Source organism: Neodiprion virginianus, chromosome 1 (genome assembly GCF_021901495.1).
Source record: "Neodiprion virginianus isolate iyNeoVirg1 chromosome 1, iyNeoVirg1.1, whole genome shotgun sequence".
In the NCBI taxonomy this organism is placed as follows: domain Eukaryota; kingdom Metazoa; phylum Arthropoda; class Insecta; order Hymenoptera; family Diprionidae; genus Neodiprion; species Neodiprion virginianus.
Window position 1 is genome coordinate 29,972,561 of NC_060877.1, and position 19,526 is coordinate 29,992,086.

At 40.5% G+C, this 19,526-nt stretch overlaps 1 protein-coding gene across 18 annotated transcripts in view; it reads right to left on the reverse strand.

Moving 5' to 3' along the window:
* Positions 1–10,238: 10,238 nt before the first annotated feature.
* Positions 10,239–19,526, reverse strand: part of LOC124296701 (NAD kinase-like) — a 39,274-nt gene continuing 29,986 nt past the window's right edge. For 15 of the 18 annotated variants that reach the window (XM_046746974.1, XM_046746963.1, XM_046746976.1 and 12 more), the window contains 7 exons: positions 15,239–15,368; positions 14,672–14,797; positions 14,268–14,439; positions 12,995–13,347; positions 12,234–12,316; positions 11,146–11,370; positions 10,239–11,063 (listed from right to left, as the gene is read on the reverse strand). In XM_046746974.1, coding sequence (XP_046602930.1) covers positions 11,178–11,370; positions 12,234–12,316; positions 12,995–13,347; positions 14,268–14,439; positions 14,672–14,797; positions 15,239–15,368 — 1,057 coding nt within the window. In that variant the 3' untranslated portion in view covers positions 10,239–11,063; positions 11,146–11,177. Of the gene's footprint in view, positions 11,064–11,145; positions 11,371–12,094; positions 12,178–12,233; positions 12,317–12,994; positions 13,348–14,267; positions 14,440–14,671; positions 14,798–15,238; positions 15,369–18,727; positions 18,790–19,526 lie in introns of those variants that run through there. The other 3 variants (XM_046746981.1, XM_046746965.1, XM_046746964.1) reach the window with 3 other exon arrangements.

Consider the following 19,526-nt stretch of genomic DNA (forward strand, 5'->3'; position numbering starts at 1 on the left):
TCGACGTTTTTCAGCAGGTGCTTTTTTGCTCGCCATTCCTCTCCTGTTGGTCCTACGCTCTTTTCGCTGCGATTTCTGAGTTCCTGAGGATCCAATTGGTCGGATAAGGGTCATTCAAATCGAATCTGAGACCAAAAGTTTTTTGCCCAAAAAAAAAGTAAGGCTAACCCCTTTGTGTTTTTGGCGAAAATTTTCGCGATTTTGAAAAGTGCTGGAATAACTTCTTTCGTGCTCTATTCCGACGTAATTTTGCGAGAGAAATCGATTGGGCGCAGTCCCAATAGGCTGCGATCAACGGATCAAAAGTTACAGCAAAAAACGAGATCCTGTGTATTCGACGTTTTTCAGCAGGTGCTTTTTTGCTCGCCATTCCTCTCCTGTTGGTCCTACGCTCTTTTCGCTGCGATTTCTGAGTTCCTGAGGATCCAATTGGTCGGATAAGGGTCATTCAAATCGAATCTGAGACCAAAAGTTTTTTGCCCAAAAAAAAAGTAAGGCTAACCCCTTTGTGTTTTTGGCGAAAATTTTCGCGATTTTGAAAAGTGCTGGAATAACTTCTTTCGTGCACTATTCCGACGTAATTTTGCGAGAGAAATCGATTGGGCGCAGTCCCAATAGGCTGCGATCAACGGATCAAAAGTTACAGCAAAAAACGAGATCCTGTGTATTCGACGTTTTTCAGCAGGTGCTTTTTTGCTCGCCATTCCTCTCCTGTTGGTCCTACGCTCTTTTCGCTGCGATTTCTGAGTTCCTGAGGATCCAATTGGTCGGATAAGGGTCATTCAAATCGAATCTGAGACCAAAAGTTTTTTGCCCAAAAAAAAAGTAAGGCTAACCCCTTTGTGTTTTTGGTGAAAATTTTCGCGATTTTGAAAAGTGCTGGAATAACTTCTTTCATGCACTATTCCGACGTAATTTTGCGAGAGAAATCGATTGGGCGCAGTCCCAATACGCTGCAATCAACGGATCAAAAGTTACAGCAAAAAACGAGATCCTGTGTTTTCGACGTTTTTCAGCAGGTGCTTTTTTGCTCGCCATTCCTCTCCTGTTGGTCCTACGCTCTTTTCGCTGCAATTTCTGAGTTCCTGAGGGTCCAATTTGTCGGATAAGGGTCATTCAAATCGAATCTGAGACCAAAAGTTTTTTGCCCAAAAAAAAAGTAAGGCTAACCCCTTTGTGTTTTTGGTGAAAATTTTCGCGATTTTGAAAAGTGCTGGAATAACTTCTTTCATGCACTATTCCGACGTAATTTTGCGAGAGAAATCGATTGGGCGCAGTCCCAATAGGCTGCGATCAACGGATCAAAAGTTACAGCAAAAAACGAGATCCTGTGTATTCGACGTTTTTCAGCAGGTGCTTTTTTGCTCGCCATTCCTCTCCTGTTGGTCCTACGCTCTTTTCGCTGCGATTTCTGAGTTCCTGAGGATCCAATTGGTCGGATAAGGGTCATTCAAATCGAATCTGAGACCAAAAGTTTTTTGCCCAAAAAAAAAGTAAGGCTAACCCCTTTGTGTTTTTGGCGAAAATTTTCGCGATTTTGAAAAGTGCTGGAATAACTTCTTTCGTGCTCTATTCCGACGTAATTTTGCGAGAGAAATCGATTGGGCGCAGTCCCAATAGGCTGCGATCAACGGATCAAAAGTTACAGCAAAAAACGAGATCCTGTGTATTCGACGTTTTTCAGCAGGTGCTTTTTTGCTCGCCATTCCTCTCCTGTTGGTCCTACGCTCTTTTCGCTGCGATTTCTGAGTTCCTGAGGATCCAATTGGTCGGATAAGGGTCATTCAAATCGAATCTGAGACCAAAAGTTTTTTGCCCAAAAAAAAAGTAAGGCTAACCCCTTTGTGTTTTTGGCGAAAATTTTCGCGATTTTGAAAAGTGCTGGAATAACTTCTTTCGTGCACTATTCCGACGTAATTTTGCGAGAGAAATCGATTGGGCGCAGTCCCAATAGGCTGCGATCAACGGATCAAAAGTTACAGCAAAAAACGAGATCCTGTGTATTCGACGTTTTTCAGCAGGTGCTTTTTTGCTCGCCATTCCTCTCCTGTTGGTCCTACGCTCTTTTCGCTGCGATTTCTGAGTTCCTGAGGATCCAATTGGTCGGATAAGGGTCATTCAAATCGAATCTGAGACCAAAAGTTTTTTGCCCAAAAAAAAAGTAAGGCTAACCCCTTTGTGTTTTTGGTGAAAATTTTCGCGATTTTGAAAAGTGCTGGAATAACTTCTTTCATGCACTATTCCGACGTAATTTTGCGAGAGAAATCGATTGGGCGCAGTCCCAATACGCTGCAATCAACGGATCAAAAGTTACAGCAAAAAACGAGATCCTGTGTTTTCGACGTTTTTCAGCAGGTGCTTTTTTGCTCGCCATTCCTCTCCTGTTGGTCCTACGCTCTTTTCGCTGCAATTTCTGAGTTCCTGAGGGTCCAATTTGTCGGATAAGGGTCATTCAAATCGAATCTGAGACCAAAAGTTTTTTGCCCAAAAAAAAAGTAAGGCTAACCCCTTTGTGTTTTTGGTGAAAATTTTCGCGATTTTGAAAAGTGCTGGAATAACTTCTTTCATGCACTATTCCGACGTAATTTTGCGAGAGAAATCGATTGGGCGCAGTCCCAATAGGCTGCGATCAACGGATCAAAAGTTACAGCAAAAAACGAGATCCTGTGTATTCGACGTTTTTCAGCAGGTGCTTTTTTGCTCGCCATTCCTCTCCTGTTGGTCCTACGCTCTTTTCGCTGCGATTTCTGAGTTCCTGAGGATCCAATTGGTCGGATAAGGGTCATTCAAATCGAATCTGAGACCAAAAGTTTTTTGCCCAAAAAAAAAGTAAGGCTAACCCCTTTGTGTTTTTGGCGAAAATTTTCGCGATTTTGAAAAGTGCTGGAATAACTTCTTTCATGCACTATTCCGACGTAATTTTGCGAGAGAAATCGATTGGGCGCAGTCCCAATACGCTGCAATCAACGGATCAAAAGTTACAGCAAAAAACGAGATCCTGTGTTTTCGACGTTTTTCAGCAGGTGCTTTTTTGCTCGCCATTCCTCTCCTGTTGGTCCTACGCTCTTTTCGCTGCGATTTCTGAGTTCCTGAGGATCCAATTGGTCGGATAAGGGTCATTCAAATCGAATCTGAGACCAAAAGTTTTTTGCCCAAAAAAAAAGTAAGGCTAAACCCTATGTGTTTTTGGCGAAAATTTTCGCGATTTTGAAAAGTGCTGGAATAACTTCTTTCGTGCTCTATTCCGACGTAATTTTGCGAGAGAAATCGATTGGGCGCAGTCCCAATAGGCTGCGATCAACGGATCAAAAGTTACAGCAAAAAACGAGATCCTGTGTATTCGACGTTTTTCAGCAGGTGCTTTTTTGCTCGCCATTCCTCTCCTGTTGGTCCTACGCTCTTTTCGCTGCGATTTCTGAGTTCCTGAGGATCCAATTGGTCGGATAAGGGTCATTCAAATCGAATCTGAGACCAAAAGTTTTTTACCCAAAAAAAAAGTAAGGCTAACCCCTATGTGTTTTTGGCGAAAATTTTCGCGATTTTGAAAAGTGCTGGAATAACTTCTTTCGTGCTCTATTCCGACGTAATTTTGCGAGAGAAATCGATTGGGCGCAGTCCCAATAGGCTGCGATCAACGGATCAAAAGTTACAGCAAAAAACGAGATCCTGTGTATTCGACGTTTTTCAGCAGGTGCTTTTTTGCTCGCCATTCCTCTCCTGTTGGTCCTACGCTCTTTTCGCTGCGATTTCTGAGTTCCTGAGGATCCAATTGGTCGGATAAGGGTCATTCAAATCGAATCTGAGACCAAAAGTTTTTTGCCCAAAAAAAAAGTAAGGCTAACCCCTTTGTGTTTTTGGCGAAAATTTTCGCGATTTTGAAAAGTGCTGGAATAACTTCTTTCGTGCTCTATTCCGACGTAATTTTGCGAGAGAAATCGATTGGGCGCAGTCCCAATAGGCTGCGATCAACGGATCAAAAGTTACAGCAAAAAACGAGATCCTGTGTATTCGACGTTTTTCAGCAGGTGCTTTTTTGCTCGCCATTCCTCTCCTGTTGGTCCTACGCTCTTTTCGCTGCGATTTCTGAGTTCCTGAGGATCCAATTGGTCGGATAAGGGTCATTCAAATCGAATCTGAGACCAAAAGTTTTTTGCCCAAAAAAAAAGTAAGGCTAACCCCTTTGTGTTTTTGGCGAAAATTTTCGCGATTTTGAAAAGTGCTGGAATAACTTCTTTCGTGCACTATTCCGACGTAATTTTGCGAGAGAAATCGATTGGGCGCAGTCCCAATAGGCTGCGATCAACGGATCAAAAGTTACAGCAAAAAACGAGATCCTGTGTATTCGACGTTTTTCAGCAGGTGCTTTTTTGCTCGCCATTCCTCTCCTGTTGGTCCTACGCTCTTTTCGCTGCGATTTCTGAGTTCCTGAGGATCCAATTGGTCGGATAAGGGTCATTCAAATCGAATCTGAGACCAAAAGTTTTTTGCCCAAAAAAAAAGTAAGGCTAACCCCTTTGTGTTTTTGGTGAAAATTTTCGCGATTTTGAAAAGTGCTGGAATAACTTCTTTCATGCACTATTCCGACGTAATTTTGCGAGAGAAATCGATTGGGCGCAGTCCCAATACGCTGCAATCAACGGATCAAAAGTTACAGCAAAAAACGAGATCCTGTGTTTTCGACGTTTTTCAGCAGGTGCTTTTTTGCTCGCCATTCCTCTCCTGTTGGTCCTACGCTCTTTTCGCTGCAATTTCTGAGTTCCTGAGGGTCCAATTTGTCGGATAAGGGTCATTCAAATCGAATCTGAGACCAAAAGTTTTTTGCCCAAAAAAAAAGTAAGGCTAACCCCTTTGTGTTTTTGGTGAAAATTTTCGCGATTTTGAAAAGTGCTGGAATAACTTCTTTCATGCACTATTCCGACGTAATTTTGCGAGAGAAATCGATTGGGCGCAGTCCCAATAGGCTGCGATCAACGGATCAAAAGTTACAGCAAAAAACGAGATCCTGTGTATTCGACGTTTTTCAGCAGGTGCTTTTTTGCTCGCCATTCCTCTCCTGTTGGTCCTACGCTCTTTTCGCTGCGATTTCTGAGTTCCTGAGGATCCAATTGGTCGGATAAGGGTCATTCAAATCGAATCTGAGACCAAAAGTTTTTTGCCCAAAAAAAAAGTAAGGCTAACCCCTTTGTGTTTTTGGCGAAAATTTTCGCGATTTTGAAAAGTGCTGGAATAACTTCTTTCATGCACTATTCCGACGTAATTTTGCGAGAGAAATCGATTGGGCGCAGTCCCAATACGCTGCAATCAACGGATCAAAAGTTACAGCAAAAAACGAGATCCTGTGTTTTCGACGTTTTTCAGCAGGTGCTTTTTTGCTCGCCATTCCTCTCCTGTTGGTCCTACGCTCTTTTCGCTGCGATTTCTGAGTTCCTGAGGATCCAATTGGTCGGATAAGGGTCATTCAAATCGAATCTGAGACCAAAAGTTTTTTGCCCAAAAAAAAAGTAAGGCTAAACCCTATGTGTTTTTGGCGAAAATTTTCGCGATTTTGAAAAGTGCTGGAATAACTTCTTTCGTGCTCTATTCCGACGTAATTTTGCGAGAGAAATCGATTGGGCGCAGTCCCAATAGGCTGCGATCAACGGATCAAAAGTTACAGCAAAAAACGAGATCCTGTGTTTTCGACGTTTTTCAGCAGGTGCTTTTTTGCTCGCCATTCCTCTCCTGTTGGTCCTACGCTCTTTTCGCTGCGATTTCTGAGTTCCTGAGGATCCAATTGGTCGGATAAGGGTCATTCAAATCGAATCTGAGACCAAAAGTTTTTTGCCCAAAAAAAAAGTAAGGCTAAACCCTATGTGTTTTTGGCGAAAATTTTCGCGATTTTGAAAAGTGCTGGAATAACTTCTTTCGTGCTCTATTCCGACGTAATTTTGCGAGAGAAATCGATTGGGCGCAGTCCCAATAGGCTGCGATCAACGGATCAAAAGTTACAGCAAAAAACGAGATCCTGTGTATTCGACGTTTTTCAGCAGGTGCTTTTTTGCTCGCCATTCCTCTCCTGTTGGTCCTACGCTCTTTTCGCTGCGATTTCTGAGTTCCTGAGGATCCAATTGGTCGGATAAGGGTCATTCAAATCGAATCTGAGACCAAAAGTTTTTTACCCAAAAAAAAAGTAAGGCTAACCCCTATGTGTTTTTGGCGAAAATTTTCGCGATTTTGAAAAGTGCTGGAATAACTTCTTTCGTGCTCTATTCCGACGTAATTTTGCGAGAGAAATCGATTGGGCGCAGTCCCAATAGGCTGCGATCAACGGATCAAAAGTTACAGCAAAAAACGAGATCCTGTGTATTCGACGTTTTTCAGCAGGTGCTTTTTTGCTCGCCATTCCTCTCCTGTTGGTCCTACGCTCTTTTCGCTGCGATTTCTGAGTTCCTGAGGATCCAATTGGTCGGATAAGGGTCATTCAAATCGAATCTGAGACCAAAAGTTTTTTACCCAAAAAAAAAGTAAGGCTAGCCCTTTGTGTTTTTGGCGAAAATTTTCGCGATTTTGAAAAGTGCTGGAATAACTTCTTTCATGCACTATTCCGACGTAATTTTGCGAGAGAAATCGATTGGGCGCAGTCCCAATACGCTGCAATCAACGGATCAAAAGTTACAGCAAAAAACGAGATCCTGTGTATTCGACGTTTTTCAGCAGGTGCTTTTTTGCTCGCCATTCCTCTCCTGTTGGTCCTACGCTCTTTTCGCTGCGATTTCTGAGTTCCTGAGGATCCAATTGGTCGGATAAGGGTCATTCAAATCGAATCTGAGACCAAAAGTTTTTTGCCCAAAAAAAAAGTAAGGCTAACCCCTTTGTGTTTTTGGCGAAAATTTTCGCGATTTTGAAAAGTGCTGGAATAACTTCTTTCGTGCACTATTCCGACGTAATTTTGCGAGAGAAATCGATTGGGCGCAGTCCCAATAGGCTGCGATCAACGGATCAAAAGTTACAGCAAAAAACGAGATCCTGTGTATTCGACGTTTTTCAGCAGGTGCTTTTTTGCTCGCCATTCCTCTCCTGTTGGTCCTACGCTCTTTTCGCTGCGATTTCTGAGTTCCTGAGGATCCAATTGGTCGGATAAGGGTCATTCAAATCGAATCTGAGACCAAAAGTTTTTTACCCAAAAAAAAAGTAAGGCTAACCCCTTTGTGTTTTTGGCGAAAATTTTCGCGATTTTGAAAAGTGCTGGAATAACTTCTTTCATGCACTATTCCGACGTAATTTTGCGAGAGAAATCGATTGGGCGCAGTCCCAATACGCTGCAATCAACGGATCAAAAGTTACAGCAAAAAACGAGATCCTGTGTTTTCGACGTTTTTCAGCAGGTGCTTTTTTGCTCGCCATTCCTCTCCTGTTGGTCCTACGCTCTTTTCGCTGCAATTTCTGAGTTCCTGAGGGTCCAATTGGTCGGATAAGGGTCATTCAAATCGAATCTGAGACCAAAAGTTTTTTGCCCAAAAAAAAAGTAAGGCTAACCCCTTTGTGTTTTTGGTGAAAATTTTCGCGATTTTGAAAAGTGCTGGAATAACTTCTTTCATGCACTATTCCGACGTAATTTTGCGAGAGAAATCGATTGGGCGCAGTCCCAATACGCTGCGATCAACGGATCAAAAGTTACAGCAAAAAACGAGATCCTGTGTTTTCGACGTTTTTCAGCAGGTGCTTTTTTGCTCGCCATTCCTCTCCTGTTGGTCCTACGCTCTTTTCGCTGCGATTTCTGAGTTCCTGAGGGTCCAATTGGTCGGATAAGGGTCATTCAAATCGAATCTGAGACCAAAAGTTTTTTGCCCAAAAAAAAAGTAAGGCTAACCCCTTTGTGTTTTTGGTGAAAATTTTCGCGATTTTGAAAAGTGCTGGAATAACTTCTTTCATGCACTATTCCGACGTAATTTTGCCAGAGAAATCGATTGGGCGCAGTCCCAATAGGCTGCGATCAACGGATCAAAAGTTACAGCAAAAAACGAGATCCTGTGTATTCGACGTTTTTCAGCAGGTGCTTCTTTGCTCGCCATTCCTCTCCTGTTGGTCCTACGCTCTTTTCGCTGCGATTTCTGAGTTCCTGAGGATCCAATTGGTCGGATAAGGGTCATTCAAATCGAATCTGAGACCAAAAGTTTTTTGCCCAAAAAAAAAGTAAGGCTAACCCCTTTGTGTTTTTGGCGAAAATTTTCGCGATTTTGAAAAGTGCTGGAATAACTTCTTTCGTGCACTATTCCGACGTAATTTTGCGAGAGAAATCGATTGGGCGCAGTCCCAATAGGCTGCGATCAACGGATCAAAAGTTACAGCAAAAAACGAGATCCTGTGTATTCGACGTTTTTCAGCAGGTGCTTTTTTGCTCGCCATTCCTCTCCTGTTGGTCCTACGCTCTTTTCGCTGCGATTTCTGAGTTCCTGAGGATCCAATAGGTCGGATAAGGGTCATTCAAATCGAATCTGAGACCAAAAGTTTTTTGCCCAAAAAAAAAGTAAGGCTAACCCCTTTGTGTTTTTGGTGAAAATTTTCGCGATTTTGAAAAGTGCTGGAATAACTTCTTTCATGCACTATTCCGACGTAATTTTGCGAGAGAAATCGATTGGGCGCAGTCCCAATAGGCTGCGATCAACGGATCAAAAGTTACAGCAAAAAACGAGATCCTGTGTATTCGACGTTTTTCAGCAGGTGCTTTTTTGCTCGCCATTCCTCTCCTGTTGGTCCTACGCTCTTTTCGCTGCGATTTCTGAGTTCCTGAGGATCCAATTGGTCGGATAAGGGTCATTCAAATCGAATCTGAGACCAAAAGTTTTTTACCCAAAAAAAAAGTAAGGCTAACCCCTTTGTGTTTTTGGCGAAAATTTTCGCGATTTTGAAAAGTGCTGGAATAACTTCTTTCATGCACTATTCCGACGTAATTTTGCGAGAGAAATCGATTGGGCGCAGTCCCAATACGCTGCAATCAACGGATCAAAAGTTACAGCAAAAAACGAGATCCTGTGTTTTCGACGTTTTTCAGCAGGTGCTTTTTTGCTCGCCATTCCTCTCCTGTTGGTCCTACGCTCTTTTCGCTGCGATTTCTGAGTTCCTGAGGATCCAATTGGTCGGATAAGGGTCATTCAAATCGAATCTGAGACCAAAAGTTTTTTGCCCAAAAAAAAAGTAAGGCTAACCCCTTTGTGTTTTTGGCGAAAATTTTCGCGATTTTGAAAAGTGCTGGAATAAATTCTTTCGTGCACTATTCCGACGTAATTTTGCGAGAGAAATCGATTGGGCGCAGTCCCAATAGGCTGCGATCAACGGATCAAAAGTTACAGCAAAAAACGAGATCCTGTGTTTTCGACGTTTTTCAGCAGGTGCTTTTTTGCTCGCCATTTCTCTCCAGTTGGTCCTACGCTCTTTTCGCTGCGATTTCTGAGTTCCTGAGGATCCAATTGGTCGGATAAGGGTCATTTCGATCGAATCTGAGACCAAGAATTTTCGGCTCAAAAAATGAAGACAAAGTAAGGCTAACCCCTTTGCATTTATGGCGAAAATTTTCGCGATTTTGAAAAGTGCTAGAATGAATTCTTTGGTGCACCATATGGACGTACCTTTGCGCGAAAAAACGATTGGGCGCAGTCTGAATACCCCACGATCAAATGCTCAAGAGTTACAGCTGAAAAACGAGATACTTTGTTCCTGAAAATCTTCCGCTGCTGATCTCTTCTTGGTAACTTCTTCGCCACGGGACCTACGCGTTTTTTTGCGTTTTCTGAGGTTCGGAGGTTTCAGTAACTCACGAAACGGTCGTATAAATCGATTTCCGGACTGAAGGTTACTGACTCAAAAATCGTGAATAGTGAGGCTCACCCCTCTGGATTCCTTCACTCCAAAATGGGATCATTTTGAAACACTTCAGATAAGATATCTCTCGTATATATTAACTAGTCAAATTTGCGAATGGATCTATAGATTTCAATGTTGTTTAAAATTCTTTCGTATGCTTTCGCGATAAATACTTCTTCCACGGAGATAATTTCTCCTTTTACAGTTAGAATATAATATGCAGCATTTTGGCTCCGAAGCTGTGCTATTGACGACCAATCGCCTGTAGCTTAGTTGACAATCCTTAAAGTCCCCACTTATCACACGTTCTACACCCCCGAAATCAGACGAAATGAGGTAATAACACTCCGATCCTTATTCAATAGATTGAGGGTTTCGATTGAATAATAACTTTCGAATATTTGTACAAAAGTAATTTTTATTGAAAACAATGATTAATGGTAAGATTCGTTAAAAATTTACAACAAATTGGTCTAGATGCACCGTTTTATCTTAGTAATGATCAAATTCTACAGTAAATTGGTATATATTCATGTACATGTATACGTAAAACCATTGCATGTGCCCAACAAAATTTTCTAGTAATAAAACATACGGTTCATGACAACAACGTCAAATATTGGGGACATGCAAACTGTGAAAAGTGTCAGGGATGATTTGGCTGTGACCCAGTTGCTGCTGGTTTTGTAATTTTTCATTCCTCATCAACTAATTCAATGTTTTAATGCTTAAATAAATAAAAAAATATCCTCTACCGATCTACACTTACATGTTATTCTATGCATGCGTTATAAGTTAGGGTTCTTAAAAATAGTGAACAGTTTTAAGCAACACTTCATGCGCATTGCAATCGAATTTGTTATACAGTAATAGTAAGTGGCATTTATAAAGTCCATATATTGTCTTGGTTCGCTTTAATGCTGAGCTTTCGCGATAGTTAACTTACTTAGTATCTCCCTCTAATCACGATATTTGTTTGACCATGTTCTGACAGATCAAAATCGATTAAACAAGCGTTACATCATTATTTTCATTTTGTTTCTCCGTTTTGTATATCCTAAACTTAATCAGTATCATATTGTATATTCAATCGAATCTGGCGCTAAGTTGGTCCGCTTTACCATCCGTGAGCAATCGAACCTCATTTGGCAAGAGATTCGAATAAACCAGATATACTTCGCCGCATTCATTCATCAGACCAGCGTTGTGTACGATCGTGCTATCTAAAAGAAAATTGATTAAGGGATGTTTGAGAAGAATCTGAATATCTTAAGAAGTTCATCTTAAAATTGAACAGCGTATTACATCAGACAATTGAGAAGAAAAATGCATGACGCCTAGCTGTCGCGATCAAGCGAATCCAAAGTGTCGTTGCTGGAGGAATGCGTCAGATCGCTGAGTTCATCCAAGTGTTTCTGTCGTTTCCTGACATTCCAATGTAAGCATTCCGCCAGAGAATCAAACCAGTCGGTGATTTGATCAGCTGCACAGATGCTGGGTACCGGATAAATTGAAGTTGTTACTCTCAAGCTGTTGGACAGCAAAATACCTTGGTAAGAATTCATATTGTTCATGTAATATTACAGTATTTAAAGTGTATTTTATGCTTGAGACAAAATAATCCTAAGCATATTTGACAATCCTTTCAGTTAATAGCACCATAATTCGATTTTTCATATTATGAATACACTTCAAAAATTTTGTAAAACTCTGAATTTCATTTCCCAATTTTAATCTATGACAACATTCATCTTCCTCCATATGTCTTCTCAAATCAAGCTAGTAGTCTTATTTAATAAATATATCACCATCACCATCCCATGGTTAACATTTCCCCTTCACCATAAAGTTACTCAGGGATAGTATATGGTACGCAATATTTTTTATTCCAGTGTATGAGATTAATAACTAAGGTCACCATCACCGGCACATCAACGTTGCACAGCAGTCTTGACAGCCCACGTCTCGTTGTAACATTAGTAACATACAATGAAAAAATATTCAACAAAGAGAAGAAAAAAATGGCATTTGTGTAGAGTGAACAGTGATAGATTTTATACAGTGAAAATGTCGAAAAAATCTTGATGAAAAACTTTGTCACGGATATATTACGAACGGATTTAGTAGTGTGACCACGGTATATTGGAAAAATTACATGACCACACCCATGAATCGAATATTTGGCTGAACAAATTGAGGATGGAAAAGTGATATGTGACAAGATATAAAAAAAAGTATATCTTTTGGGACAAACCTATCCCCAACGCGAAGCTCTTGCTGGTTACGTCCGTCGAAGGAGACGTAGGCTGTACTGCGAGCCTCGCTGTTGGCCATTATCTGAAAACGATAAATACTACCTGTTAAAATTTCGTCCTAATAATATATTCATTTACCTGTCTCCGTGGAAAAGCTCCTGACGATTTCTTCCATCAAACGATACCCAAGACGTATTTCTGCTGTCCGGTGACACGGATATCTATCATCATCATAGTTCACATCTATTAACCGCTTTCTTTGTCTATTCGTGTAAAGATAACTTTGACACAAAAATAATAAATTTCGACTCAACTAATCTTGATAAAAGGTGCGGAACAACTGATTTTCTTAGCTAATAGAAGCTAGACTTGTTCGACAACATCCAATTGTTAGATTATATCAGTGAACTCTTGATTTAGAATTAACAAATAAGCATAACAAAAAAAAAAAAAAAATATACAAAAATAAAAAGTACATCATATGTTCGTTAGCATGGAAATTTTTTTTTTTTTTTTTGTTACTTTATGTTAATTTGATAATCCTGCCCAGGAGAAGCAATTTATACACGACTATGCAATTTTGGCTATGCATGTACTGTATGCAACGTCAGTGTTTGAAAATTTTCTTTCTTACACCGGAAGGTTGCGAAGCATCTAACGAAGTGAAAAAAAATGTTGATATTACATGTTCCCTATGTTTACGAAAAAACTTGATATTCTATTCATGTATACTTTTGTGACGACTAAACCTCACCTCAAGCAGTAGTAAATAGGAATAAAATTGGAAAAACCAAGAAAATACTATCAATGTATCGAACCTCTATAATAAGAATATGCTATGACGATACTCCTGGGCAAGAAGACAAGAAATCGTTCTCCTCTCGTGCGGACTGAGATACCTTGAGTTCGACTCCAGCTGGAACAACGATTGGCCTGAAGGACAGAGAGTGCGGACAAATAGGGGTGACCATGATAGCCGGTACCGAGGGGTGAATCATGCTGGCCCCGGCAGCAACAGCGTACGCCGTTGACCCCGTGGGCGTGCTAACGATCAGACCATCTCCTTGGACGCTGGTAACGTGTTTGCCGTCGATGAACAAGTCGATATTCGAGAGGTAAGGCGAGGGACCTCGGTCGACTACCACCTCGTTCAGTACCAGAAGGTTCGTCGGTGGTTTTGCCGGTTGTCCCTCCTCGCCCTTGCGTATGATTATGCAACGAAGACGGCTCCTCAGAGTCAGCGCCGCATGACCTGATAAAAATTCAAACAGAGTTGAGTCAATTTATCGCAAATTTAGTTATACTGATATGGTTGAATCGACAGACAAATCATTTCTTAAAATGTAACACGGTTACAGCAATAATCTTTTCCAACAATATTTACTCGCCAATGCAGCCTGGCGCAAATTCTCATCCGCCGATGTTTGATCAAAGCAAATTGGTAACGTCAACGACGATCTTGGTAAGGGATATGTAATGAAACGATGAATAGTAGTACGTAACACGCAGTGATGGTGAATCTGTTTTTTCGCTTGTTATCATATTTTGTCAACACTAATTTAACCGGGAAGCCCGTATTATCGATCAGACTGCCGTATTACAGGTACATCAGAAATAACCGTACTACAATTCTCATTCGTTGCGCGATCAAGACGTGTCCGATAATTTTCATCGGAAACGAGTGACTTCTCTGATTGTGAGATCATATTCGTGACCCGATGATCGAAGTCTGACGTGTTTTCACCCAAGACGTTTACTCTCGTGAACTCATCAGGTACGTCAGATCGGCGATTCTTAATCTCAAACAACGAGTTGGATTCACTTCCGGCGATTTTATCGCTCTCTAAAAATTCACCCGTGGACTCTTCAATGTCGAAAGAAGTCAGCAGAGGTACGTTAAAGTGTCGCTGACACCTGTTGCCATCCCATGAACAGTAAATTTCTGATGTATCGATTTTCACCTCCGATTCACGCCGATTATTTATAACTTTGCACGAATCTTTCTGGGCAGCTTTCTCGGTTTGAATCTTGTACGAAGTGACGCAACTACGGCTTGAATATTGACGGGAATCGGGACGCTCTGCAGAAGAGTAGGATGCTGGGTAAGGAACGGGAATGAAAATAGACGTGAATAGGTATAATGCGGGCGAATATTCGTTGGCGAGTACTGACCTTCTAGGACGTTGGTGACTTGCTCCTGAAAGTTGTCGAACTCGAAAGGTGTAAGAAAACCCAAGGAACCCAAGTGAAAGGCCATCACAGGCGGTACGGACTGTTGAAATAGGAGGCTGGCGTAGAGGAGGGTCCCATCACCACCAAGGCAGACGATGAAGTCGATACGGTCCTGCAGAGAATCTCTTTAAAATCCGAGAAATATTGTAATTAACGTTTCATCGAGGTTACAGTGAACTACTCCAGGGCGAAACATGTGAAACGCCAAACGTTTGAGAGAATAAATGCTCAAAGAAAGATCCAGAAAAGACATACGAACGTATCGAATTAGGTTCACTTAAATATCAACTACACAGGCATCGGGATATCATCTCTCCTAGGATTATTACAACAAATTTAAGAACCTGAAGATCGTCTGTGCCGTCTCGGAAAGTTTGAAGTCTGTCTCGAACACCTTGGAACCTGGGGTCCCTCGCTAAGGCGGGATCCTCCAGGACGGATGCTTCGACGAAAACCACCATCCGTTTCTCCTAAAAGAATACAGAGTTTGCATTAATTGGCAGATAATTAATGTTTCGTGATTGGCAAATAAAATATTCAAATTCGTTATAGTTTTCAAACAACAGCACAGATTGACTTGAAAATTATAAATAATATATAAAAAATAAACTTATTCCCCTTATAGACTTGAAGTCTCATATCTTCATTCTTTTATTATATCCCAAACTTTAAGACTTGGCTAGATTAGACGCCGACAAGTAATGACTCCTTTTTTTCCACGCAGAGAGTAGGATAAATTTTGCAACGCTATCTTAACCACGGAAATGAGCACCATGAAACACATGGAACGGCAAAGGGGTAAAAATTCAAAGGGGAAGTATACACGAATAAATCTTTGGGCTCTGAAGCCAGATCTCGGATAAGCATCGACCGAACAAGTTAAGGAAGAAAAGAAAGAATTTCCGGCTTACCTCGATCAGCCATGTAACCAGTTGAACGAAAGGTGGCAAAACTGACGAGTCGCGGACCTTCTTGATGACGAGCACCGTTAACGGTGGCTTGTACCACGTCAGCCTCTGAGACGCGGGGTCCTGGATGGTCCTGAAAATCGTTCCGATTATTAGATCAATGAAATTACGAGGCAAGCGAATATAATTCCAGAAAGAATCCGATGTATGTTCAATCGGGTGTACGACGCTTGAAATTAATTCAGGTTTATTATAATGAAATGTGAACGCGATGAGTCTGCTATTACATAATATTGACTACCAATGTGCGTGACAAGTTGGATACTTATGGTCACGTGGCGGTTTCCGGTGAGGCAGCTAGCGGACAATAAGCGGAATAAATTTCCTCTTTTTTCTCGAATTTATTTCTCCCCTGCTTTTTTTGATACCAACGAACCGCTAGATTATGACAAGTGCGTTGTCACCGCGTGAACTTACGTCACCACATATATACTCGACTTCTAAGCGCACGTCAACGATTCTAAGGTATAATTCTACCATGTGACAAATACATAATTCATGGGCGCACGTAACGTTACATACGTAATATTGACCAGTGAAAACTCGAAGTACGTCAAAATAAAACAAAATCGAATCGAGTCGAATAGGAAACGAATTTCTTTTTGTATTTTCTGTATCAGTGTGCAGAAAATAAAGCTGCAGTGAGTATCGATATACTGTCTGAAATGAATGCATGAATGAATGAAACGGGTTTGTTTAATCTAGTTATTAATACAAATGCAAATTCACGCAGAATAATAAGTCAAAGAAAGAGACAAGAAGAAAATTTGTTACAAGTAACGTTTCGTTTCTTTCTTCTGTTGGAAGTGTTTCGCCTGTTACCAGTTGCATTGTCATTAACAGTCTTCAATTGACAGCGATGACATAATCTATGCTTCTTTTGGTATTGTTTAAAGCAAGTATAGAGCTGCTCACGATAAGTCAGTTGCTTATTACCGGGCTTATTGTGAAACGTTTCGTTGAGCGATTCAAGCGGCATTCTCGACCGTATAAAAAGATTATGAATATTTGGAATATTATCATAATGAACTACAAGATAATGACTGTAAAATATGTAGGCCGTTAGAAAGCTCGAGCTTTCAAAGCAAATTCACCACACGAGAAAACTTGGGAAGAACTATTCTGGAATATTCAAACAGGAAATAGTGACAATTTCTCAAATCGATTATGTACACGTGTTAGACTTGCTGGACAAGACTTAACACCCAATTACCGACGCATAATAATCTATTGCCCGATGATCTTGGGCAAGAAATTTTATTTTACGATACCACACTGCCAGATAGTCGTACAATAAATTTGCTCGTCGAATGAGAATTGGAAAAATCTGGCTGTGAAAAGGAAATTTCGCTACTATTTTTCGTTTCTTTTAAATTATGTTTAGCGGTATAGTATCTGTTAAGTTAATATTTTTTTGGTACGGTAAAGTAATGAAGTTAAATTTATAATTAATGAAACTTATGACGAAGGCGTTCGCCTTGAAAAACGTACATAATTGCAAATAATTAATAGAATTTGACAGGGTATCTTGGCTGATCAGAGCGTATCCTACTATAGAGCGTTTCTTACATGAATTACTGCCATTAATGAACCTCGCATTACATTAATGAGCACACAATTTGCCAGACGTCAATCAGCCGCACAATATCCTTGAAACCTAAGAGCGATTGATATTTGTTTGTCTCGCATGCGTTATGACTGTAATATTATAGATAAATTTAATTCATCGATAATTTCAGTAAATAATTCATTCAACCTTTGATGTATTCTCTTCGCAAATTGACAAAATTCTTCGTGATTAGTGTAAGAATCATTAAAATTAACGAAACATCATTCTCTTGCGAAACAATTTAGAAATTCTTCGCAGTGATCAATTATACTTATGTCAAACTGTCAACCACTGTTTTATTTTTTGGTTTTTTGAAAAAGTCAGATCTATTATTAATGTTTTCAATTGTAGGTTTCTACATTGGCCGGATTCACCTTGCTAATTACTAGTATTTTAATTTCGTATCATCGATTACAAAGCTACAGGGATCCGAACCCGTGAAAATCGTCAAATGACTCGACATTTCGAACGATTACACATTTTTCAAGCGAAGTATTATACGAATATTACAGGTACCTCGTTACGTTCGATGTCACAACACCGTTTCAGCCCTGAGCTTTCCCGCAGAAAAAGTACTCATGCGGCACACGATTATAACAGCACTTAACCATTACTCATCATTACTTTCACATAAATAACGTTGTTATAATCAATGATGGATAGATGCGGAGGCCTTCGAGCTTCGAAGGACACTTGCACTGCGGTAAAGAACGTGTCTAAACGATCGGTTGCGATTCCCCGGGACGGTTTTCGAATTTCAATAGGTACATACTTTGGCTGAAAACTTGTTTTTCGAGCGAATCAAAAAATTGATTTCTAGAAATATGGCAGTTCGGCAAGTTGACGCCGGTCGATTCGCGAACGAGCCTTGCAGATTCGCAACAGCCTTGCGTTTGTTACGATTACGCGCGGCAACTGTGAATCGATTTGACCACCATCGGTGTAATATTATCACACGAGTGATATTATTTCATTATTTATGGGTTTAGGATCGAACGGAAAACGCTTGACTCCGAATGAACGTACATAATACATAGAGTAAAGTTTGCGTATTGCTGCAGCGCGCAAGGCGGTGTAAAATATTTATTTGATATAAATATTTGCGATATAGCTTTAGGCAAATGTCGACACAAGGACGCCAGACACGGTACACATAAATTATGGAAGAATGCGAGTGAAATCGTGTTGAGAGTGTCGATCGGAGGTGTTCAATCACAAAAAAAGTGATTGGAGAAGACTTTCAAACATGTGTCTATATTGTACTCGCAGCCGAGAGTTCACAAGATTAAATAAAAATGTTCACGGAATTTGATAGTGAAGTAATGCTTCTTTTTTACCGTATATTCGCTGACCTCTAATCATTCAGCTATTTTCTATCACCCGTCCTACGGCAAGAAAAGCACGAAAAGAGGATGAAAACAACTGTGTTCGTAAACTCACGCCTGTTGACTGTGCATTTTGCGTGAATCCCATCGTCAGTTACGGAAATAAAGCGCAATAGCCGGTATAAAGAAATCACACAAGATATTAAAATTTGGTCAGTAGGCACAATCTTATCTGTTACATTATACAGGGCCACGAGCATCCGTCCGATGCATTATAATATTATAAAGTGGTCAGCGTTTTTTCTTTTTGATCATTACGTCTTTCGTCGTTCGTTTTATTTTATTTTTGTTTTATTTTCGTTCATGAATACCAACGTTGCATTAAATGCACTGAAATGAGCGAAACGAGGTGTTGTCGAGTCTCGTTCCGGTGCACCGTTGCAAAAGCTGTCCGTTTGACGTGCACGGTCAAAAGTCAGGATATCATGAATTGCCCACCTGACAGACGGCGTCCCCACCATGTCGTTCACCAACGAGAGTCGTGGCCCTACTGTCGCGTCCGATGAATTAAGTCACATTTTTTAATGTCAAACAACTCGGTATCGCGCATGCGCCTCCGTATACTCGTCGCAGGTCTTGAAGAAAACGCGGAATCGCTTCGCCTTGTTAATACTGCTACACATACACGCATCTAATATCGATGATAAGCCCGCGCGACAATATTATAAACGCACTCACTTGAAAATTGATATACTTGTACACGCATCGTCGAATACTGTGATTGCGATAAAATGTGTCGTGGAATTGCCAAGTTCTTTGCTTTTCTTCTCGCTTTGCGCTCATTGCGGTGAACCGTAGCGATACGCAAAATGTCTGTAACGACTTGACTCCGGATGGAGAATCGTCAAAAAAATTACATGGTTGCGCACAAATAAAAAAAAAAAAAAAAACAACTTATAAATTATTGGTACTTCAAAATTTCAAAGAACATTTGACAACGTAACTATTTCTCGTCGTGATTCCTGTAATTTTTACTTTTCAAAATTTCGAGTATTTTTTTAGTTTTTAGTTTTAATTTCACACTTCCTTGATTCAATTAAAGTTCATAAGTATTCTTGCAAAATTTGCACCATGATGCGTGAAGCTGTCGGAAATTTTCTTTTTTGGAATGAAATTCATGTGAATTTTGATGAGCTCCAGTAAAATTCGCACGAGCCCTTACAGATTTCAAACTACACAAAATCAAAAAGTTCTTACTGTATATAATTACTGTCCTGCGCGTAAATTCAACGGTTCT